This window comes from Notamacropus eugenii, chromosome 4 (genome assembly GCF_028372415.1).
Source record: "Notamacropus eugenii isolate mMacEug1 chromosome 4, mMacEug1.pri_v2, whole genome shotgun sequence".
NCBI classification, from domain to species: domain Eukaryota; kingdom Metazoa; phylum Chordata; class Mammalia; order Diprotodontia; family Macropodidae; genus Notamacropus; species Notamacropus eugenii.
Window position 1 is genome coordinate 236,544,340 of NC_092875.1, and position 24,045 is coordinate 236,568,384.

At 37.3% G+C, this 24,045-nt stretch overlaps 2 protein-coding genes across 5 annotated transcripts in view; one reads left to right on the plus strand and one right to left on the minus strand.

Moving 5' to 3' along the window:
• The window catches only part of LAMA1 (laminin subunit alpha 1), a 186,526-nt gene extending 183,390 nt beyond the window's left edge, over positions 1-3,136 (plus strand). Inside the window, exon 63 of the mRNA XM_072604263.1 lies at positions 2,638-3,136. Coding sequence (XP_072460364.1) covers positions 2,638-2,798 — 161 coding nt within the window. The 3' untranslated portion in view covers positions 2,799-3,136. The remainder of the gene's footprint in view (positions 1-2,637) is intronic.
• A 4,044-nt stretch (positions 3,137-7,180) lies between these two features.
• ARHGAP28 (Rho GTPase activating protein 28) overlaps positions 7,181-24,045 on the minus strand; it is a 195,775-nt gene continuing 178,910 nt past the window's right edge. For 3 of the 4 annotated variants that reach the window (XM_072604264.1, XM_072604266.1, XM_072604265.1), the window contains exons 13-16: positions 23,510-23,566; positions 18,625-18,749; positions 13,821-13,885; positions 7,181-10,744 (exon numbers count right to left, since the gene is read on the minus strand). In XM_072604264.1, the coding sequence (XP_072460365.1) occupies positions 10,653-10,744; positions 13,821-13,885; positions 18,625-18,749; positions 23,510-23,566 (339 nt within the window). In that variant the 3' untranslated portion in view covers positions 7,181-10,652. Of the gene's footprint in view, positions 10,745-13,820; positions 13,886-18,624; positions 18,750-23,509; positions 23,567-24,045 lie in introns of those variants that run through there. The other variant, XM_072604267.1, reaches the window with a different exon arrangement.

Here is a 24,045-nt window from a genome sequence, read left to right on the forward strand (position 1 = left end):
ACTGTAATTTTCTTAAGTGACCAAAGTTGGACTTTGGGAGTTGCATTAGTAAGAGCTGGTTGACCAAAGCAAATACTCTTCCAACCTGGTCCTCTCTCCCCCCACTTTCAGAGTGAGAAAGTGGATAAATGTGTGGGGCTCATGTTTCTTAGTAGGGCCTGCCTGCTGCTCAGGGCATGGTTTCCACCTTAGAAAGGTGTAGCTTTGGTGGCTACATTCTCTCCTCCTTTATCTCCCATCTCATCTTCCATCCCCCAAGAATGGAGATTTCAAGGGAGGTGGCTCTAGTCCTGAGGGTATGTTAGTCTCCCATTAAGAGGCTGTAAAGCATTATGACCCACACTAAAGACATGTTTCTCCCTCCATTATTAATAGCAATGGTTTCTTAAAGTTGGGGACAGATATGATAGGATGGTGGAGGAAAGGGAGGGAGGGAGGCTCGAACCTTTAGTTCCAGAGCAATAACTACTACTTTAGGTACCCTCATAGCGTATTCCTTGTCTTCCTTTGGTGAGAGCTCTCCTGGAGAACTCTTTTGAGATTGAATAACTGCAAACACTCAGCTACATTTTCTTAAGGAGGCATTTCCCAGGGGGAAGAACCCTGTGCCTATCTGGGGACTCTTTTTCCTTGAGGAGGAAATAGGATATGCTAGAGCCAGCTTGTATAGGCTCTCAAGGTCTGATTGTTAAATTTCCAGTGTGAGCATTTACTCCTTGGAAATCGGCAAATGCTACAAGTCTAGATTATCTAGATTTAAGAAAGTGATAGAGAAGATGTTAATGATGCACATTATATTTAAAAGTATGTTGTGATTACATTTTGTCCAGAGGCAGTTGTTAAACATTTACCAGTGTACACACACCCTTGGCAGGGATAACTTAGTAATTTTGTTCATAAGCATAACTTAGTACTGGGTTTAGGCCTTCAGGAATTATGTTCCTAAGCATAGACAGGACTTCTCTTGGGAAACAAACACTGCCAGTTTCCATAAATCTCCTCTGAGAATGAGTAGAAAGTGAGTATGAGTAACTCCTAAGTCCACCACCTTTACCAGCACCATTTCAAAACTCAACAATAAGGTAGCCTATTATGCCCACACTGATTTGTACTGCATTAAAAATGTTCCAAGCAGCTGTTAAAATTGATGGTATAAACTACTCTGTTGATAGGTGTTTTGAAACCTCATGTGTCATTTGCACAGTAGCAGACTTGTTCTCTTGGGTGAATAAACATAATTCTAGGTATAAATTGGGCATCTGGGGGAAGTGAAATAATTCGCATTCTACCAAATTCAAATCATAACATGGAAGATAAAAAGAAATTGCTAAAGCACTAAATCAGCAACCATGATTAAAAAGCATGAGGTACATGTTTACATTGAATATTTACATGTGGCATTCTAGATGTCTTTCTCTTGGAATTTAACTCCTTATGTGTTGAGACTGGGCAACCTGTACATTCTGTGTCTTACCTGTCAAAAGAAGGGCATCTGATGGACATGAAACAGTATCACTGCTCACTACTAGACTCTGTCCTGAGCCTTGTTCTCTTATTCTATCTACTTATCCTCCCTCAGTGATTTCACCATCTCCCTTGCGTTCAGTTATTTCATATTATTTCCCTTCACATAGTCTCTGACCTGGTCAAATTGGCCTGCTAGCTGCTACCTCTATACTACGTTATGCAGATGGTCTCCTAGGTCTGGAATATACCTTTCTCTCATAGAATCCTTAGCTTCCTAAAAGCTCAGCTCAAGTGCCACTTTCCTACATGAATCTTCTATCACTTTGACACACAACTCCTTTATTTTGACTCTTATAGCATTTACTTGTCTGTGGATGTTTCCTATCTTGAGGCAGCCTGTTGCAAGTAGAGTCAAAGGACCCTAGTTGGAATTGTGGCCCTGCCACTACTACCTGTAGGACTCTGAATAAACCTCTGGTCCTTAGCTGCCTCAGTAGTTGAACTAGATGACTTTGAAGGTCCTTCTCAATCCATTAGAATTAAACACTTTTAAGGACAGGTAGAAATAATTTTTTTTGTCTTTTTTATCCTCTGTTGCTAACACAGCATCTTTCGCAATTTTTTTTCACAAAGGAAATACATTTTCCTTTAATAAAATGAGTTAGCTGTTAGACCAAAGGCATTACTATGTTCTTTATGTGTTGCATGTTAGGAACTCTCTTAACTAAGCCAAATTTGGCTCCATCAAATTACAACTTGAGTTTGAAGAGTTCTGTCCCCTAAGCCATGCTCTTTAAATGAGAATATATTTTTGTATAGATTATTAACAATAATAATAACTAACATTTATTAACGACACCTTAACATTTACAAAGTGCTTTACATAAACGATCTCATTGGACATATCTAAAGGTAAGGCAAGACATAATTTAAACAGTAACCTCCAGCCATGCTTAGCTTTCTTAACATTCATTTTTAGAACCCCAAAGTCTTATCTTGTTGCTAAAGGAAGCAATGAGTAGGGAGTGGGGGAATGGAGTTCTGTTAAGATTTGGGTGTACAAATCATTTGTCTTGTGACTGTTTTTATTTTGTTTCATTTTCACTTTTCTGCATTAGTTTTTTCAGTAAAATTTGACAAGTTTTTGTCTTCTCTTCTTTTTTTAAACAGCTGATACAAAGCAAAACTGTCTGAGCAGCCGGACCTCTTTCCGAGGCTGTATGAGAAAGCTCACATTGATTAAGGGTCAGCAAGTGGAATCCATTGACTTCAGCAAAGGCTTTGACCTCCGTGGAGTCTTCCCTCATTCCTGCCCTGGGAATGAGCTCTAAATTCCAAGAGAAAATTGCTGGTCGGGGAGCATCTTATTATATTTCAGTGGAAGAGAAATGTAACTCTGAACTCTTGGTTCACTTTTATTTTCCAACTCAGGTCAGACTTTCTAGGGAGAACTTTCATATTCGTGTTTAAAACTAAAACCACTTGTACAACAAATACCTCTACTAAGTTGTCTTGAATGTTTCTAGAATTAATTGGGTCTCTAAACAAATTTTACTTAATCACTGTTTACAGTAAGTTTTTTTCCTACTGATTGCTTGACAGTATTCCATTTCCTTGTATATTGGGTTTTAATAACAATAAATGAAAAACACCACATTGTATAACAAAAGCAAAGTGAAATGTGAATGCTTTCATTTTTCATAAATCCCAAGTTTCTGTCAAGGAAAAGTGATCAGCATCATTGAAATTCCAGCAGAGGGCAGAAGATGGTTGCAACATAATCTTGAATAGAACCCCCTGCAAGCAAAGCTATGTACAAGGGGAACAAAGAGCCTGAAATCTTTCTCTATGTATCTTTTTGTTCGGCATCGTTCTTCCAAGTCCTGACCTAATTTTCTCTTTGACCAGCAAAATCAGAATATACTGCATGACAACAAAGTTGGCAATAGCAACAGATGAGAAGTTCCTTAATTGTCAACTCCCTGCCCCCTACAAAATGGAGCTGTTTTCCTTAATCAGCTCATTTTCTTATAGAAAGCGAGCATAATTTGAAGCTGGAAAATGAAAAAAAAACCACATAAATACATTCCTTTAAACCAACTAAGCAGTTTTAAATTTTAGTTTCCAAAGCTTTATTTGGTTCCTTCTCATTAACCTGTTAACTCTAGCTGTGCTGCTGTAGCTTTGCTGAAAGCCCCTTATATATCCTACAAGTCTGGGAAACATAATTTTTTTCAGAAGAAAAGTATTACCTCTCTTTGTAATAAATCACTTTTCAAGAGGGAATGGTTTTAGATTAAATTTCAATTTCATTTGGAAACGATTAATCCCATTAGAGGGTAAAAAGAAGTCATTGTACTACGAGGGCCTTCTGGTTCATATTTTCTGAAACCTTTGGTGGTATCTACACCATCCTACTTTGTCAGTCTCTTGGTTGACAGAGGTGAAATTTGTAACTGAGACTATTCAACTTGCATGTCAGAATGTCATGGTAAGGGCAAATTATGGTGAGAGAGATTCACTCTGCTTTTTGAGGCATGGAACCCAAAGGTGGCTAACCTCAGCAGCTAAATCAGGAAACTGACATTTGCAGTTCTCAGCTGATGGACCCCCAACAGAAATCCACAAGTGAATTCTCACTCTGCACTGTTGGTGGCCTTTCTATTCATGTTTCTATGGAAACATGCAATGTGGGGAGATTGAGGTCTGGAAATTCTGGTCCTGGGTCTACTCTATTGGGCAAAAAAAGAGATCCTGTGACAGAAAGCACTGGTGCTGAGCTAGTACTGGGCTGAGGGGGCCTTTCTTTTCTTGGAGAAGAAAATGGAGTCTTGTTTATTACACTGATATTAGTCAAACTGACCCAGGGAATGGACCTGCTCACATGGTCTCCTTTAAAACACATCCCTGAATGTCAAAATCCATTTCTTTCTCTGTAGCTTTGTTGATATCTTGGCAAGTTTCCAGTTTGCCATTTTAAACACAGGAAAGAAACAGATTGCTTATGCCTTGGAGTGCTAAAGGTAATGTTTCTTCCTCCAGTTTGCTCAAACAGAAAAGTTCATCTTGGGTTTATATTAGCGAATTGCTATACACACAGACACACACAAATACATAAAAGGGTTCTAACTTAAGTATCTATTTCTTCTATTGTTTCTTTCATTCCATCTGCTTCCAGTTCATGTTCTAAACCATTTCATTATTTTGAAAATTTTGTCTTTGAATTCCCTTCCTCCTCCCACCAGTATTTGCTGATTACATCTCTAGTTAATAACAGAGATAGGTGTTTCTCTTTTTACATGTACACAAAGAGATAGAGAATGAGTTGGGTGCTAAATCTTCATATTCCCTTTGACAACAAAGTTTGAGAGATTTCTCTAGTCTTTCTATGCCACCTGACGAAAAAAAAGAAAGCTGCAGATAAAACATGATTCTATAACCACACTTTGTGGACAACTCTATACAAACTATAGTTCATCTTTGATCTCCATTCACATTGCCTAGAAACAGTGCCAAGTTTGTCTTCTAATTTCCCTGAAGGAAGGAAAGAAGTATGCATTTATTAAGCACCTACTATATGCCAGGCATTATGCTAAGTGCTATGAATATTAACTCTTTTGATTCTCATAACAACACTGAAGTAGGCGCTATTATTAACCCCATTTTAGAGCTGAAAAAAACGGAGGTTGACAGAGGTTAACAGCAATTTGTCCAGGGTCATACAGGTAGTACCTGGCACTGGATTTGAACTCATGTCTTTCTGACTCCATGTCAGAAAGCACTTTATCTACATACCACTTAATAGACTCTATAATTATAATCCTGGTAGACATTCTCATAGGCTGCAAGATGGCAGAGGGGATAGTGTGCTAGGCAGAGTCAAGAGGACTCATTTTTTTGACTTAAAATCTGGTCTCAGACACTAGCTGTGTGATCTTGGGCAAGTCACTTTACCCTATTTGCCTAAGTTCCTCATCTGTAAAATGAGCTAGAGAAGAAAATGACAGATCACTTCAGTACCTTTGTCAGGATTGGCCAAGAGTTCAACCTAACAATCCACACAGAAATAATTCAATGGGTCAGGAGTGTCCAGACTAACATGAAGCTGAATCCATTGAGTTGCTCCATCAAGGCATATATTTTGGATACATGCTTCAGATGAAGATAGGTTGACTCGAGTAGGAGAGCATTCTGGATTGGATTTGGGAAATTGCACCTTGTTTAATAACCCAAAACTGATCTCAAATAAAAAACATCTTTTTTTTTTTTTTAACACCAATACTTTCTGATGATGCTATATGGCTACGAATCATGAGCCAACATAATCTCCAAAGAATTATTGCCAGTGACTCAAATGACAATGAAAGATCTAGTAGATATGCATGGGCTGTAGCACATTACCAATGACTTACACATAAGATATGCCTTAAAAAATGTTGTACAGGAAATATATAATTGGAAAAGTTTGTAGACTGGCTATGAAGTGTAAATTGAGAGTAATATAGGGAAAGGAACAAAGGGGAAGAGAACAAGTATTTATTAAGCACCTACTAGTGCCAGGTAAAATGGTAACCACTTTACAAATTTCTAAGTTGATTCTCATGACAACCCTTGGAGGTAGGTGCCCCATTTTACAAAAGTTGAAGAAATTGAGGCAGACAGGTTGAGTGATTTACACAGCTAATAGTTGTCTGAGGCCACATTTGAATTCAGTCTTCCCAAACTGCAAACGCGACACTCTTTTCTGTGTCACCTGGTGGCCAAATATGGCTGATTTGAGTTCTGTGCTGTGGAATGTTACCAGATATGTGGTGTACTGGATAGATCTTTAGCTGAGGGAATATCAGTTAGATGAGATCAGAGACTCAATGAAGATAGAACTATCTAAACAAACATTTAACTGTATAAAAGAGAGCAGGGAGAAATGAAGAGACGCAGTCTTGTTCTAAGTAAGCTCATTAGAAGAGGTGAATTTTAAAGAACATGGTCTTCCAGGTTACTTACTTCATGGCTAAAGAAAGTGAGAGATGTATAGGAGATCATAAATTCATAGATTTAAATCTATCTAGTCTAACTCGTTTTACAAATGAAGAAAATGGGCCCCAAGAAGTTAAATAATTTGCTCCAAACCACAGTGATAAAGACAGGCAGGATTTGAACTCAGTTCTCTGACTTCAAAGTCAATACAATTTTCTAAGATGTCAAATATGCTTTCCAGACTGTATTTATGCACACAAATCAGGGTGTGGTGGAGGGGAGATTTTTAGAATTTTAGGAAGCCCTAATGGTTAAGTTCTTGAAAATTAGTCTCACATGTAAATACATTTTTTGTCTATCAGTTGATTTGTCTCTCTAACAACTCCCTAAGAAAGGCTATAAAAGGTTCTATTATTTTCATTTTATGAGTAAACTGAGGCACACAGAAATTAAATAATTTCCCATAGTCACAGCATTATAGCTTGATTCCCAAATCTATTTCTTTCCACTACACAATGCTACTTTCCTTTTGCTACTTCTAGTTTATTTTAGTACGTAAGAAAGTATGTAACAAGTCAGTTATGCAAGTGTTATTCAAGAATATAACAAATCAGGATTTTAAAACAGTTTTATATAGGAACATAAGGATACACAAAGAAAATAACCATCGCTGCACTGTATTTCGCTACTAATTGTAAAGAAGATTTACCTAAGGAAGAAGTCTCAGTGACAAAGATTTAAGGTTTTGTTTTTTATTTTCATGGTTAAAATACAATGTACACATTCTACTTTACAAATATGCTATTACAGCTACAATGGAAGCTACTGTAACAAACAATCCACACTTTCCTTTTGTGTGGGTCAGAAATGTACAAGCGATTGGCTTTATCGAGTGGCATGTTGTTTTCCAATCCAATAAGACACTGGAAAATAGTTGAAAAATGTCTGGAAGAAAAGATAAACTTTTTTTTCTTAATCTCTCATTTGAACTCCTGGGATTCACTCCCAGTTGTCTGAACATGGCTAGAAACAAATGATTAATGACAGAGAGAATCTGTTTTCGGCAACAACGCTTTCAGAGCACGACATTCACAGAATATTTTATTTTGGTATTCGGAGCATTTGCTCATTTCGTGTGCATCATTAAACTAGGAATATCAAAAGCAAAACAAAGTTGACATTAAATAATAAGACTCAGGGACACTTCGTAACAAAAGCTATCATAATCCACTATGCTTTTTGTCTGAGTAAGGCAAGTGAGGTAGTTTATTTTGTATGTACATTATAATGACAATGAGTGGTTCCAGTATGCTTCAAAGGTCATTGATTTCCTAGAACCATTACGCCAAACAAAGTGTGCTGGCGTGCAAAATAAGCCTTCATTTTTTTGCTTTTATGTTTTTTTGCAGAATGAAAAAGGAAAAACATTTAAGGCAGCTACAATGTCTCTGGGTCAAGTTCTCTTAAAATCCTTTCCCTTCCTCCAGCATTTCACTGCAAGATTGTCTAGCAGTCCCCTAAGAGCCTAGACAATGGGGATGGTAGGGATGCCTGGGGAATGGAGACTGCAAATTCAGACAGAATTAGAGAAACATCATGTTTCCCCTAACGTCATCTTCTGTTAGCAGGTAAACTTTCAGCTTTGCGGCTTGGTTGTCAAAGTGTGACAAAGGTAAAATGTTGAAAAAAGTGCTCTAAAATATAGGTGACAGGCTCTTTAGAGTCAAAAGTATGGATCCTCAATCCAACTGTTGTCCCAGAATTGAACTGTGAAAAGGTCCACTTATGTTTTTAAGGATAGATTTAGTCACCAAGATTACCTCTTTTGAAAGACTAACATAAAAATACAAAGATAGAGAGAGGAGGCATAGGACCTGTGATTCCTAGGTGATGAAAATACTGATTGCAAGTCAGCATCTTCTGTGAAATTTATATAGTTTGAGTGACCAAGACTAGCACTAATATAATTTACACCTAGCTAAGATAAATCATGACCCAAGGTCATAAAATCAGTCCGAGAGGCAGACGGTACTTGAACCCAAGTCTAATGGTTTAAACTGTATTGTGGCTCTCTCCCCACTCTCATATACACTACAAAAATCCTCTCTTGACAGCAAGCTAAGAGCCTTATAAGTAAACATTAAAGTCAGAAGCAATAATGCTAATGAGACTATTTAAAAGAAAGGCTTTCCTTCTCTCCCTCAGATGCTAGAAATCTTTGGTAACAAATAGGTATTTTCCTGGAACAAAGTGAAGTGAATGAAATAATTGATTCAGATAGGTCTGATGAGTGCAAAAGTAGAAGAGTATAGAAACATTTTTTTCTCCACATCCCCTATATTTAACAGTAGACTGATGACAAATTAGAATAAAGAAATGTGTGACAACCTTAGGATGCTTTATAGTTCTTGTGTTTAACATGTCTGGAATTTGATTTGAGGACATTTTACTTCAAAATAACATCCCTTTCTGTGAAAATAAAAAAAAAGTTAACTATTCTTTCTGTAGGAAATATACCTATTTATACAGGGAAAAACAAGACATTCTTTTTTTGGAAGACAGGTGTATTTTAAAGTTTTATTACAAATATTGGCAGTTATCATGAATGCATTAGAACCTGAAACTTAAAAGGAGAAACTACGCAAAAAATGTAAAACTTTTACCAGAGTTCCAGGCAATGCTGCTTTGTTGCAACAGAAAGAGGCATTTAGGTCTAGGATCTAGTCCACATAGCTCCCAAATAATCCCTCAAATCCATTATCTGTTGATCCCAAGCCAAAGGTTGAAAGATAACAGAGTTTATTTATGGGAAAAGGGGCAAATGGGACAGTATAAAACCAGAATGCATCCCAAGCTATCTTGTCACAATTCTGAAACTATAGCCATACTTAGTTCATCCTAGAAGGGGCTGTATTTTTATTGTCTAAAGACAAGCCAATACTATAAGATTCCTTAACACACTGTATTTGCTCTCTTTCCCAAATGAGGATGATTGGTGAATAACTGATCTGACAGATTCCAGATTTAGAAAATACATGCTACTCAACTTACTTACCCAACATACATAGATTTGGACAGCCTAATTGTTTAACAGTTGTGTTTAACTATGCCTGTGATTGATGATCAAAGGTGAAAAATGACCTCCATAGCATGTAAGAACCAGAGGCAGCTGTATTTTCCAGGCCTGGATAAAAGCAGTACTGTCTCTTCAAAACTGTGGCTCTAGAATTAAGTATGATCATAAAATATAGATAAGGAAATGTTTGGGAGAAGAGAGAAACTTGGTGACTGGCACATGGAAAGACATTCATCAAATAATATAATAATGATTAGGTACAAAGAAAAGAGAAATAAAAGGACAGGCACATCCTTAGTCTGACAACGCTTCACTCAGAGACTATGTCCATAATGTAAGATGAAAAGCTTAAAAAAAATTCAATTTGTTCAGACACACAGAAGTACACATTGGTATCAGAATGATGAAAATGACAATATGGTACAACATAGATAAACAGTACAGGGTGCTTTAAACAGTAGTTCTTTCTCCTCAAAATAACCAAATAATGAGGAGTGAGTCAGAAGCATAAATATTGTCTATTTTACTTTCAGAATAAGTCTTGTTTGGATAGAAGAATTGCATTTATGTAACACAACTACCCTGGGCATTTCTATCATTCTTTTTCTGAAAAAATAGCCCTGTGTTGTTTATATATATGTATAAAGGTGAAGGAGAATCTTGCTTTGGAATACTAGCAAAATCACCCCACCAGCCCCTTCCCACCCCGCAGCATCTCTCATATTTGGTAGTGTTTGCTACATTTGGTAGGCTGTAAGATTGAGTAAGAAGGCATCCGAGTAGAGGACACAGTCTAATTATCAAGTCAAAATCCTGGAGAGGATGAAACTTTCCATTGTCCAGATTGGCCTCTCTTTGAAAGTACCATCGTCCTTCCTTTGTAAGTCGAGTAACTGGTATGAGAAGACTCCTGCTTTGATGGTTACAATTGGTGTTTATCTTAGGTTTCACAGGTTGGTAACCGATGAACACATTAATACCCTCTGACTTGAAGAAACATCTCAAGACTAAAAGGGCTAGGATGGATAGAGTCAAAAGCAGCCACTTGGTTTTTCACCATATTCTGGACCTTCTTGGCCTAGAAAATACAAGTGGAATCTTTTCCCTCAGAAGTAGGCTATTTCCTGAAGTTTCAACTTGTCTTTGGTTTTATCACCCATTCTGCGTGAGGATTCGCATGATATACATCCAACATGTAGGCGTCGGGATCCAAACAGTGCTGCCCTGTGACAAAAAGAAAGTGAAAAGCATGTTCACTTTGCTCACATGGTACTGGTTAAGAAAATGACCAGCTGAGTTCCACAGGGCTCTTTAACTGTCTCATTTTCTGGAGGTAAGTGGATCAATTCTTAGGATTTCTTTGCAAAAGTCATCTTTTCTGATTGCCTGGTAGAATATCACTAAGGATATTTTAGTTTGACTGAGGATTGTACAAACATACTGTCTACAACAGAATTATTTTCTACCTTGCCTACATCAGGTAAGCCTTCCCACTCAGCCTTGAGAAGAGTGGAAGTGCTTATCCCTCTAAACTACAAATCCCAGTTGGAGACTCAGTTCTCAAAGCTTTATTACACAAGGCAAGCATTGCTTTTAACATGCAATTTCATTTCTTATCTGAGAATATACCTTGAAGACAGTAGTCTAGTACCACAAAAGATTCTCACTAAGTAAATTTCAAGGTATGTTGCTTTTTATTTCTTTGATTTTCTGAGAAATGTATACAGCATGTTGAATAATTCAAGTATGATCATCATAATAGTATAATGGATGTTGGCCATTATAAACTATTATTAGTAGTAAGGATAATAAACCTTTATCAATCAATAAGTATTTATGACTGTGTTATGATGCTGAAGATAAAAGACAAAATAAAAAAAGAAAGTTTCTGATTTCCAGGAACTTAAAATACGTTTGTTTATTTTTAGTATTTATGGGCATTGCTGATTAATAACATTTGGCACTTAAAATTATGCCAGATCCATAGTCAGAAACCTGCCATGTCATATTTCTGAATTTGTCAGGATTTCCTATTTTCCTTACTTTGTTATGAAAATTACCAGAAAGAACATATAAAGAAAGTTCCTCAAGCAGATCTATCATCTAAATGCTACACAAAAATTATTCATTGGAAATGGTGTTGGGAAAACAATTTGTCCTGTAGCTGAACAGAAATAATTTTTATATTTCCAGAAAGCCTTTGTCACTGACATCAAGAAGAGTCAGGATGTCCATTTGAGCCAACATGAACTTCCCTTCCACTTGTTTAATGAGAAAGGATGTCTTCTGCGGCATTTTCACTTGATCCCATCAAATACCTCTTTTGCTAACGACAAATGGAGAGGGCACTATTCTCTCTATCCATGCTTAAAAATTTTAGCTCATTCTCCTTAAATGGTTGCTTCCCTGCAATCAGGAGAAAGGGCAGGCTGGTACGAAAATATGAATCAGGTTCAATGTCAATCGTCAAATCTGACTGACAGCTGCCAGAATGATGCACACTTCTATGTAAATGAACACACTACTGTCAGACTTCCAAAGCTCTTGGACTTAGCTTTAAACTATTTCATAATGAGAAATGAAGCAAATGTCATTAAAGTACAGGCTTTCTATTAGCTGCAGAACACACTTAATTTCCTTTGAGACTATTAAAGTATGTAGAAAATAGCCACTTAATGAAAGAATTACCTTGATGTGGCTATGGTTAGGAGGTCAATGGGAAGATGAATTGTCCTAGGGTTAGTTACTCTGGAGTAAGTATCTTGTCTACATAAATTAGCAAAATTCATGACAGTCCCCTCCAACTTCTCCATTTTGCCTTGTTCCCATCCTCAAATCCCCATGTTTGTTTGAGGAGGTGGAAGGAAGTGGCATTATTTTTCCAGATATCAATTGTGAGCCACAAAACTCAATTTTCTTCTTAACTAAAAAGACCTCTTGTCAAACTCAGAAACCCATGATGGGACAACAATTTATTTTACTCAAGAAAGCTTCTAGAAGATACTTTTATCTAGCAGTAGCATGGTGTAGTAAAAAAGGATATTACTGAATTAAGAGGAGACCATGGTGCTAATCTTCCATGTGTGATCTGGGGTAAGTCATTCTGGTCTTCATATTTCTTTTTATAATAGAAAGAGGCTAGACTAGAATTGGGACTTCTTAAACTTTTTCCACTCTGTACTCCTTCAGCACTTCTTATACTGTAGGTTGTGACCCACAGTTTAAGAAGCACTGAACTAGATAACCTCTAAGGTCCCTGTCAGCGCCATTGTTATAACCTTATGTAAAATATGCCCATACCATTTATAAATGCTTTGACATTTCTCTAAATACATGAATGCATTAGATGTAAAGTGCTTTTGCTAAAGTCCTTCTCTCTATCTGAAATGTTCTTTCTACTTCTGCAGTTGCTAAATTCCTACCCATCTTTTAAAGGTCAAATTCTTCCAGGAATGTCCCCTGATCTTCCAGTTCAACAACCTTCCCCTTGAGATGTCTTGTAGGATTTACCGCAATGCACAGTATTACTTGATAAGTTCATCAGAGAGTTATGATGCAATGTTTGTTGATATCTTATGCCCTGATTAGTTCCTTGAGGTTTGGTATTATATCTTATTTTTCTTTGGAGCTCTCTGGTACTAAACATAGTGTTCTACACAGAGGAAGTACTTGGGAAATGTTTCTTGTATTGTATTGTTCTGTGTTGCGTCATAGTGTACTATACTGTATTGTATAGTATTGTATATTATTATTGAATTGTGTTGTGCTGTGCCATATGCTGTAGTACTGAGTTGTACTGTGTAGTATTGTATAATACTGAGCTGTGTTGTGTTGCATATTGCATTGTGTTGTGTTGTATAATACTGAGTTGTGTTGTGTTGCATGTTTAATTGCATGGCATTACACTATGTTGTATAGGGAGCTTAATTTCTATTTTGAAGGTTCTATACTAGGTTATTCTGTATTTATGTAAATATTAATATAAATACCATGTTCTTCAATTAGTAAGAAGAAATTAGCAATATGTGATATTCCATTATATACTGAATAAATGCCAAATAATGACATTGAAGTACTAGAACGTATTTAAACAACACTCCAGAAAAGTGATGCAACTATTTTGATATGGACTAAAAATATTAGCAACTTGTATAGGCTGTTTTCACTTGGGAAGTAGTTCATGCTAATGTACTTTTCCAACAAATTAAATAATAATTGCAATCAGTATTTACAAACAATAAAACAAGTATTTCTTCTCAAGGAATCAAAAAATTTAGAATTAAAATTTTAAAACACTTACCTATATTGCCTCCAATTTCATATAAGCTTTGGTTCTGAGTCTTAAGGCTACCTGGTGAATCATGGCTAAGGGGAAGAAAACATTTTTATTTTTAGTTCTTATGGTCTAAGTATGAAATTATTTCTTTAGACACCCAGAATAATTAGCCCCTACAAATTCTACAGGCAACGAGGTGGTGCAGTGGATAGAGAGCTGGGCCTGGAGTCAGGAAAACTCATCTTCTTGATTTCAAATCTGGCCTCAGACACTTAATTAGCTGTGTGACCCTGGGCATGTCACTTAACCCTGTTTGCCTCAGTTTCCTCATCTGGAAAATGAATTGGAGAAAGAAATGGCAAACCACTCCAGGATCCTTTGCCAAGAAAACCTCAAATGGGGTCACGGAAAAGACAGACATGACTGAAAAACGACCGAACAACAACAGATTCTATAACTGCTGAACTATTTATGTCCTCTTGTCCTTCAAATCTAGCTGAAAGTCTACTTCAGAAAACATTTTTTAAAATGTCATTGACCCAACAAAATCAGTCCAGCTGCTCCTCTGCCCTCTGCATCCCTATCTACACCCACTACTGAATACATAACATCTCATTGGTTCTTTTTTTCTGGTTTATCTAAACTAGACTGTGAGCTTCATCTATAGGAGGATTGTACCTGCTTGGGGTTCTTTTAACTCACAATATCATAGTACCTCGTGAAGTGGAAAAGAGAGACATGGATATATCTCCTGTCCCTAAAGTCATTTTTCTTTTCTGAGGAGACCATTATTTTTAAAAATGACCTAACTCCTCAAATTAGGAAAGGATTGGACAAACAAGGTTGTGGGAAACATTTCAAGTTCAGAAGATGAGACCCTAAAAGATTGAGGCCTTTGGTGCACTGAAAGGAGTGATGGAATTAATGGATTTGGAGTCAAAAGATATATGGGTTTGGGATCCTTACTCAGCCATCCACTACCTGTGTGACTTTGGGCAAGTCACTTGACTGTTCTCAGCCTCAATCTGTTAAATACTGCTATATGAGTCTTCAGTACTTTGTAGGCTCTAAATCTGAGACTTTATGATCAAATTATAGCCCTGGGAAAGGGGATATATCACAAATAGGACTACTTAGTGAATGATCCATCTCATATCAAGATGGCAAGATGAACTTTCAGTTCAGATGCCACAAGAAAGAAGCAAAGAAAAAGCCTTTCTTTGGTAATGGGAGAAAAAAGATGGTCACCTCTGAATCCTTAACCTCTAAATTCTCCCTTTGATGGTGAGAAGCAGATGCTTTTTTCTTACTTGGATGGATAAAAGAGACAGATAGAGAGAAAGACAGACAGAATAGAAAGATAGTGGGAAGAAGAATGATAGACAGAAACAAGAGAGATAGGATAAAAAGATAAATAGAAGATGGATGGATAGACAGACAGACAGATGGATAGCAAGACAGACAGCTATAGAAGGATGGAAAGATGGATGAAAAGACAGGATAGAGAGAAAGAGAGAGGTAGTTGACAGATTATTTATTAAGCACTTACTATGTACAAACACTGAGATCACAAGAACAAACATGAAAGTTATTGTAGTCAAAGAGCTACATTAGTAGATTCTCCAATCTACTAGGAGAAAACCCCACATAAAGAAGCAGTACAAAGTTGGAGGAGGTCCCAAAGCACTCAATGGCCTGGCTCAGAAGTGAGATCAAGGCCTGGATTTTGACAAGATAAAGCAAAAGTTCACTCCTGAGAACCCACGGTGTTCCAGGGCTGAGTTCCAGTTTTTTGTGGGGAGGAAGTGGGATAAAGTCCTGACTGGAGGCATGTAGAAGACAGATGAAGAGTGTTGTGCTGCGGAAAGTCAGTCCTTCAGTGTAAAGGAAGTACATATGGCAGGCTTCTAGCAATTAAAGCAGCGTCACAGGCACTGTCTCATGAGGAAGATGAGCAGGGAAAAACCTTCAGAAGAAGTTGGTCTAAGGGGGCTGATTCAACCTAGGCTCTCTGATCCAACATTTCTTTTATTAGGAACATTTTTTTTTTACATGAGTCTAAATATAATGAGCATCAAGTCAGTTATGCAATTCATGTAGCCAGGCATTTGTCTGCTAAATCCCTCAAAAGCCTCTCCAAGTCCCCATATGACTGTCAAGTTGAAACAATTATAGTGATTTAGGTTTCTAGGATAGGCAGCAACAGATGACTAAGAGTCCAGAGTGTTTCTGTTGGCCTTAGGCTATTACTTTTTAATATGATTGGAAGGCTTCTTTAGAATACATGTCAAAGGTGTACAAGAGACCATTAAATCATGTCTGCCTTCAGATAGCAGGATTTGGAATTATACTTCTTTTCTCATAAAACCCCAGGACAAATCCACATCTTGGAGTAAGCGTGCCTGGTTACAAAGTGATTTTCATCCTTCTCCTTTAGTGTTCTTACTCTGTGATTAGCCAGTATATGCCAAGAGAGCAAAGCAGCCAGTCACTGACTTCACATTGACCCCAATGACTGCTGCCTGTAGTGTATTTGAAAGGAATTGTAGCACTAAAGATACAATACACGACTACCGTATCTTGGCTGTATGTAGACCAACATTCCAAGAGAATGCATTTTACCTGAGGACAGGGAACATTTTGATTTTGACTTTGCATTCCCTGCACCCAAGAAAGCTGGTGATAAATGGTCGATCAATTAATTAACCATCAACGTACACTTCTTAAGTGCTTATTATGTGCTATTGCTTACTATGTGCTATGGACTATGCTAAACAGAGATAAAAAGACAAAAGTGAAATTTTTCCTGCTCTCAAAGAACTTAAACAGTTATTCTTTCCACATAATGAGTTTCCCAATCATGGTAATGATATATCGCAGGTCAGCATAAGAAATTAAATGGGATTTATAGCAACTCTTTTTGCAGTGGCCAAGAACTGGAAGTTGAAGGGATGCCCATCAATTGGGGAATGGCTGAACAAGTTGTGGTATACGAATGTAACGGAATACCATTGTGCTAAAAGAAATGATGAACAGGTGTACTTCTGAAAAACCTGGAAAGACTTATATGAACTGATGCAAAGGGAAGTGAGCAGAGCCAGGAGAACATTATACACAGTCACAGCCACAGTGTGGGAGAACTGTTTTTGATAGACTTAACCCTTCACAGTAATACAAGGAGCTAAAACATTTCCAAAGGACTCATGATGCAAAATACCATCCACATCTAGAGAAAGAACTATGGAGTTGGGATGCAGAATGAAGCAGACTATTTTCTCCTTTGTTATGTTTTGTTTGGTTTCTCCCATTCATTTTAATTCTTCCCTGTAACATGACTGATGTGAAAATGTGTTTAATAGGAATGTATATGTAGAACCCATATAAGATTGCATGGCATCTTGGGGAGGGAGGGGAGAAGAAGGGGGAGAAAATTTGGAACTTATGGAAGTGATTGTTGAAAACTGAAAACAAGTAAATTAATAAATATGGGGAAAAAATAAATAAAATGGGAATTCTGGGGGAGTTTTGCAGAAGTCACAGAAAACACAAAGGCTAGTAGATGACACAAAGCCTATGACAAAATACTTAGCCCAAATTTTACAATAAGTTACTATAAATACTCCATAAAAGAAAAAGAAAAAATTCAGACTTCTCTAGTACAAGTGGAGGGTCAAAAAATGTATGTGGATTTCTCAGATCCTGCGCCCCTAACCCTGGTGATGTGGAAGGGATGACTCCATTTTAAAGAGGAAGACAAAAGGCACAAATATTAGCCTACATATAATATATGCAAAATAAATTCAGGAAAGTTTAGAGAAGGAGAGATTAGGAAAAGCTTCATGTAAAAGAAAGGGATCATATATCCACTTGCTGAATCGAATTGAAACAAAAACCTAACAGACTCCTAATGCCACCTTGACCAAATACATCTGTCTAGATTTTTCCTTTGGAGGAAGCATTTTACAAGGTATTATTATTTAAGTTATTTTCATTATAGATTTTAAGCAAACAACAGAGGATTCGGAGGATATGTTTACCTCTACATCACATTACTGGGTATAGGCAACAAGTACCCAAACTAAGAGGCTCTAAAGCACAGGTTCCCAAAGTGGGTGATACTGCTCCCTGGGGTAAAGGTGTGTGTTGGAATAATTGAGGAAGAGTGGTAGTAGCCTCGGGTGCAAGTGGGGGATGTGGAATAAAATAAAGGGGCAGTAGAAGTATAAGGAAAGAAGGCAAAAAATTTTGAAAAACTATTCGTATATATTTCATCTGTTGTGCAACAGAATTAAAGTCATAATGATTACATTATTTTCCAAATACCCACACAGAATGCAAGTTATAACTGATCACCAGTCAAGTCCGTAGATAGGTCTTGACAAGCAAGTGTTGACAGGCTAGTGTGTCATGTATTGTCAAGAGGTCCAGCATGCACTGACCAGAATATGTGCATCTAATGACTTGTTTACAATATGATATTATATTATTACATGATGCAATATGGCATCATCAAAATTTCAATGCAGGAAAAAAGACACAAATTTACAATAAATTACTAAATTTAAGATGTGTCATTTTAAAAATATATTTTATATGTTTTTTGAAATAACACAAATTTCAAAAAACCATTAAAAGGTTAAAGGAAGTAGAATTTCAGGGGGATGCTGAGTAATTTTATTTAAAGGGGTGGTAGGCCAAATAAGTCTGGAAAGCTCTGCTCTGGAGCGTTATTAAGAAAGCTAAAGATCAAAGTTCAAGGAAAAAATAAACTTGACCAAAATTCCCTTTACTGAATTAAGACACTCCCTCCTTCCCCACTGTCACCTACCTGTTCTCGCAGTGAAATCGAGCTAGGATGTCTTTGGCTTTGGTCTGACCATTAAGCTGGATGGCCATGGACACCTTGGAATGAAGAGGTGCATGTACTCTAATGACTCCTTCGGGTATATCAGACTACAAAAAGGGGAAGAAAAAGAAAATCTGCCTAAGTTATTTGTATTCTAGCTGGGGCTAGAATCAGTTCTTTGATTCTTTTTACCTTTATCTTGATTTTTTTTTAAATGTGTATTTTTTTTAAACTCAGTTCTTATTATGACATTATCATCCTTGGCATTCCTGTATAGAATGGGATTATTGACAAAATGATATTATAACAATTCTACCTGGCCCCTGCAATAAAAGTCTCCTTGGATGGAATTCAAGATGGCCTGCTTGAAGCCGAATCCAGGGCTATAACTGATCAGGTTAGAGTAAAGCTTCCAAAGAACATCAAATTTTCTGTCTTATTAGACAAAAAAGCCTGTGACATCAGACCAAAAGGTCCTCCATGTGAATCTTGAATCTTTAAAGTCTATTACTACAGTGATAGGTTTGACCTGTTTTGGTATCCCCAGCTCTTACCACAGTACCTGGCACATCGTAGGTACTTAATAAATACTGACGTTGCAATCTGACAAATGATAACACAGAAATAGTTGTAGAGAATGGCTCCTGAATAAGATGTGCAATGCTGAGGGTGGATGTCCAGGAGGTTCACTCTTTTCTCTCTCAGTAACTCATCAAGGACTACCAAAATACCAAGGGAACTTGACTATTGTGGTTAACTGAAATTTCTGGTTAACTTCAGCAAAACTTAGAAACCAACTTTTTGTTTCAGTTTTCTTGCTAAAAATCATACATACACATATACACACACACACACACGTGTGTGCCCATATATTTATATATATACACACATACATACACACATATAGATATGTGGGTGTGCATTTATATATTTATCTATAGATATATAGCTGTGTATACATCTCTATTTATTGATCTATCTTTCTATCTTCTTCTTTTCCTGTCTTAGTGAGTATGGAGGGCATTCTTTCCTTACGTAATGTGGATCTTGCAGGATCAAGGCCATTATTCAGGACATACCTTCTCCTCAGAGGACACTGAATTAAATTAATCTTGGCCCCCAAATATATCTATGCCTTGAATAATTTTGTTTAAATAAATACCTGATTTCAGACTTTCCCTTTCTCTCCTGTTCTCCTAGAAGCAGAATGAAGAAAAACTATTCTAATTATTTGGAGATCGTTATTAATCAAAGTTTTACTGCACTACTGATACCATTTGAAAAATGCCTTTAGGTATTTCAGCCTCTGCTAATGGAATTCTTCCAGTTCACTTTACTTTGGCCATGACTTCCATTTTCTAGCTCTCTGGGTCCTGTGCTTTCATCTGCCAGATATCAAAGATACTCTCCTCCTGTCCCTTAATGGTGGGATTTCCCAAGTCTCAATTATCAGGCACTTCATTCACTACCCTCTTCTCTTTCATGTCATTCTTTCCATGGCTTCCAAAACTAGACCACATGTCTAAATGCTTTTCCAACACTTCCACTTGGACGTTCCACTATTACTTCAAACTCAGCTTGTCTCTCTATTTCTTAACCCCTCTTCTGAGGAAAACTAATTCCCCTTCTAGTTGCCTTATTTCTGTTAGTGGTAGTCATTTCAGCTAAAAATCTTGCAGTCATATATTCCTCCTTCTATTAACAATTCAAAATGATAAGAGCTGAAAACAAAACATAAAAATATTATTGGTTGCAAATATTCTATTAAGCAATCTAGATTAACTGTTTTAAGAGAATGTATTTTTAGGGGATGGAAGGGGGAGGAAAAGGGAATAAGCATTTATGTAGCACCTGCTATATGCTAAGAAGTTTACAAATATTGTCTCCTTTTATCCTTACAACAACTCTGTAAAGTATAGGTTGTTATTGTTTCCATTCTACATTTGAAGAAACTGAGGGGAACAGAAGTTAAGTGACTTGCCCAGGATCACACAGCCAGTTAAGTATGTGTGGCCAGGTGTTATTGAGGTCTTCCTGATTCTCAGTCCAGCACTCTATCTATCCACTGTACTACTCCTATCCATTTTATTCACTGAAGTATCTGTTAGAAGGTACATATTGTGCCAAAATAAAATATATGAAACAAATAATAAAGGAAAAATAATAAAAGCAAATACTGAAATCATCCTTGAGTTCTCCTTATCCCTAACTGATCATATAAAATCAGTCATCAAATCCTATTAACTGAAATGCCCTTTCCTTTCCATTGTAGTTTTCACTCTTCTGGTTTAGAGTCATATCTTTTCTCGGATGATTATCTAAAAAAAATAAAATTAAGGGGTGAGAAAGAGGAATGCACTGGGAAACGGGGAAAGGGAAAGGTAGAATGGGGTAAATTATCTAACATAAAAGAGGCAAGAAAGACCCTTCACAATAAAGGGGAAGATGCAGGAGATGGGGAGATGGGTAGAGTGCATGAACGTTCCTCTCATAGGAAATGGTTCAAGGAGGGAATAATGTATATACTTACTTGGGAATAGAAATCTCTCTTACCCTATAAGAAAGTAGGAGGGACAGGGGATAAAGTTCATATCTTATCATATCACATCACGGATAAGCATTTAGAGATGTGGTCTAGTTTTGGAAGTCATCCACATGGAGTAGTGGAAGCCATGGAAAGAATGAGATGAAAGAGAAGGGTGTAATGGATGAAATGCCTGATAATTGAAACTTGGGAGATCCCACCATTAAAGGGACAAGAGGAGAGTATCTTTGAAACCTTGCAGATGAAAGCACAGGACCCAGAGAGCTATAAAATGGAAGTCATGGACAAAGTAAAGAGAACTGGAAAAATTGCATTAGCAGAGACCTAAATACCTAAAGGCATTTTTCAAATGAGATAGGTAGTGCAGTAAAGCTTTGATTAATAAGAATCTCCAATTAATTAGAATAATTTTTTTTTTCATTCTGCTTCACTAGCCTCTTGGATGGTCTCTCCTCAAATCCTAAGCAACTTACACAGTCCTGACAAGCTAAACTTCCTACAATGCTTCTTTGACCACGTCACTCTCCAGATCAGAAACTATTAATGATGCCCTACTGCCTATAGGATAAGTCCAAACACTCCATAATCTGGTCCCACATGACTTCTCCAACCCTACTGACACTAACCTTTTGGTCTGTCCAAATAGGCCTACTCACTGTCTCACGAACACACCCTATTTATGTTTTCATACTGCCACACATAATATTATTCTTCTGCCTAAAATCCCTCTACTCTTTTCTGTTACTGTACTCTCATTCATTCTTTAAGACCCAGATTAAATTTCTCTGCCTCTGTGAAAACTCTGAAGACCTGTCCAGCCCATGGGCATATCTCTTCTCTCAGTTTCTACAGCATTTCCTGACTGTCCTATAAATCTGGTGATTTATCCTGTACTGTCTTTTGACAGCTTTGGTGATCCTGCTTCAAACTGTTTACCTCTAGCTTTCCATTATTTAATTTTTGACATGTTCACATTTTATTTCTTCAACTAGGCTGTAAACTCAGTGACAGTCAGGGCCATGGCTACTCTGCATGGCACCTTGCATGTAGTGGGTTTTCAAGAAACATCGGGTAGTTGATACATATGGGATGGGAGATTGCAGGGCTTCCACAAGAATGTAGGGATGTTTTGTTGAACCGTTTTCTAGGCAACATTAGCTATGTACATGCCTATTGGGATCATTTGACTTAATGGGAGAAAATTTTCCTACTGATGACATTTCTTTTTATGACTAGGAAATACAAGTCATCTCCCACAATTCTTAGCACTGGTTATGGGCACTTCCCTGTGTGATGGTTAGGTGGTCTCTCACCATTCACAGCTGTGTCCTTTTAGCCACAGGTGGTGTAATAAATGCCTCTGGCTCAAAATTAGCTGACCCCTATCTGATTGCAGGAGGGTGGGCTGTCTACTGCTTTAGGCAGTTACTATTTGTGGTTTAGTGCTTGACATTTTAAATTTTATATTTGTAACTTTCCTTCTGCTGGCCCTAAATAGACCACACCAGTGTATCTCTACACACACAAGAGCTATCTGGGAAATCAGAGGCTCTTCCCTCTTAGTGAAGCACAAAGAGGTGGGGCTTCATTGAGCATTATGGATGGAATGCACTTCTATTTAAAGTCTGCAGTTCTGATGAAGATCTAAATGAACATCTGTAGAATCTGCAGGCTGGTGTAGGGCCTTGATGGTCAGTTCTCAAGTTTCACCACCCAGTCTAAACCTCGCCAAATTCTGGTAAAATTTTCAAAGAGCTCTCCTATTCCCCCTTGAATGCACTTTCAGAGATGAGATATATCATACAACTATTCAGTGTTACTTGCCCCCAAATGTTGGAATTTGGCAGCCCACTGAATTTTTAAGAACTGAAAAAAATATTCTAATGACAGTTTCTAAGGTTCATCGATTTGGGGCTCACAAGCACATTGCTACATTAAATAAAATGCGCCTTATTTACATAACCTGGCTTCCCTCCTAAGGTGGAATGGGTTTCACATCATCCCCTCAACCATAATATAGGTCCCTTTTCAACTTCCTATCATCAATGATAGTATGGCCTCAGTATCTCTTGTGTCACTGCACAATATTGCCTGGCCAATATTGTTGAATCATTTTTTATGAGATCAATGAGTCAGTTATGGAATTTTTGATACTCCTGGTACTGTTCACTTATCAGTCACACTTCCAAGTTCCATGATGACATACATCATTTTTCAGTCACATTCTAACTCTAGGAGTACATTTTTGACAGATTTGTACAGCTAGAGGAATAGCCAGGAGGATGTTGGTTAAAGAAAACAGAGGGATGCCTTCAGACTCACCTTCCTTCTTGAAGATGGGGATGTCGGGAGAGTTTTTGAAGTCCTAGGACTGGAAGCCTAAAGAACAAACATAGATCCTTAAGAATGGTATTGTAGCATAACGAATACAATGGAAACTCTGTCTTGCCTTTTCAATACTTCATTTTATGTTTGTGAATTTTACATTTTCTCCCAGCTCTCTAGATAGGTTCATCCATTTTAACCATAATAATTGCTGAAATTTATATAGATCTTTAAGGCTTACAAAACACTTCTCTCATGACAGGAAAGTAGTGCAAATATCATTAGGCCCATTTTTACAGACAAGGAGACTGAGGCTCAGAAAGGTTACATTACTTGTTGATAGCCACACAGTTAAAACATGTGAGGGAGAGGATTCAAATTCTGATCTCCTGACCAAAAGTTTGCCACTGTTTCCATCACATCTTATAGACTATCTCTGGTTCAACTCAGTTTAAAGAGACTTCACCTGGATGATGTATATGGAGGTTTATATCCAATATATCCAACATATACCCAATCATCTCTGATTAATG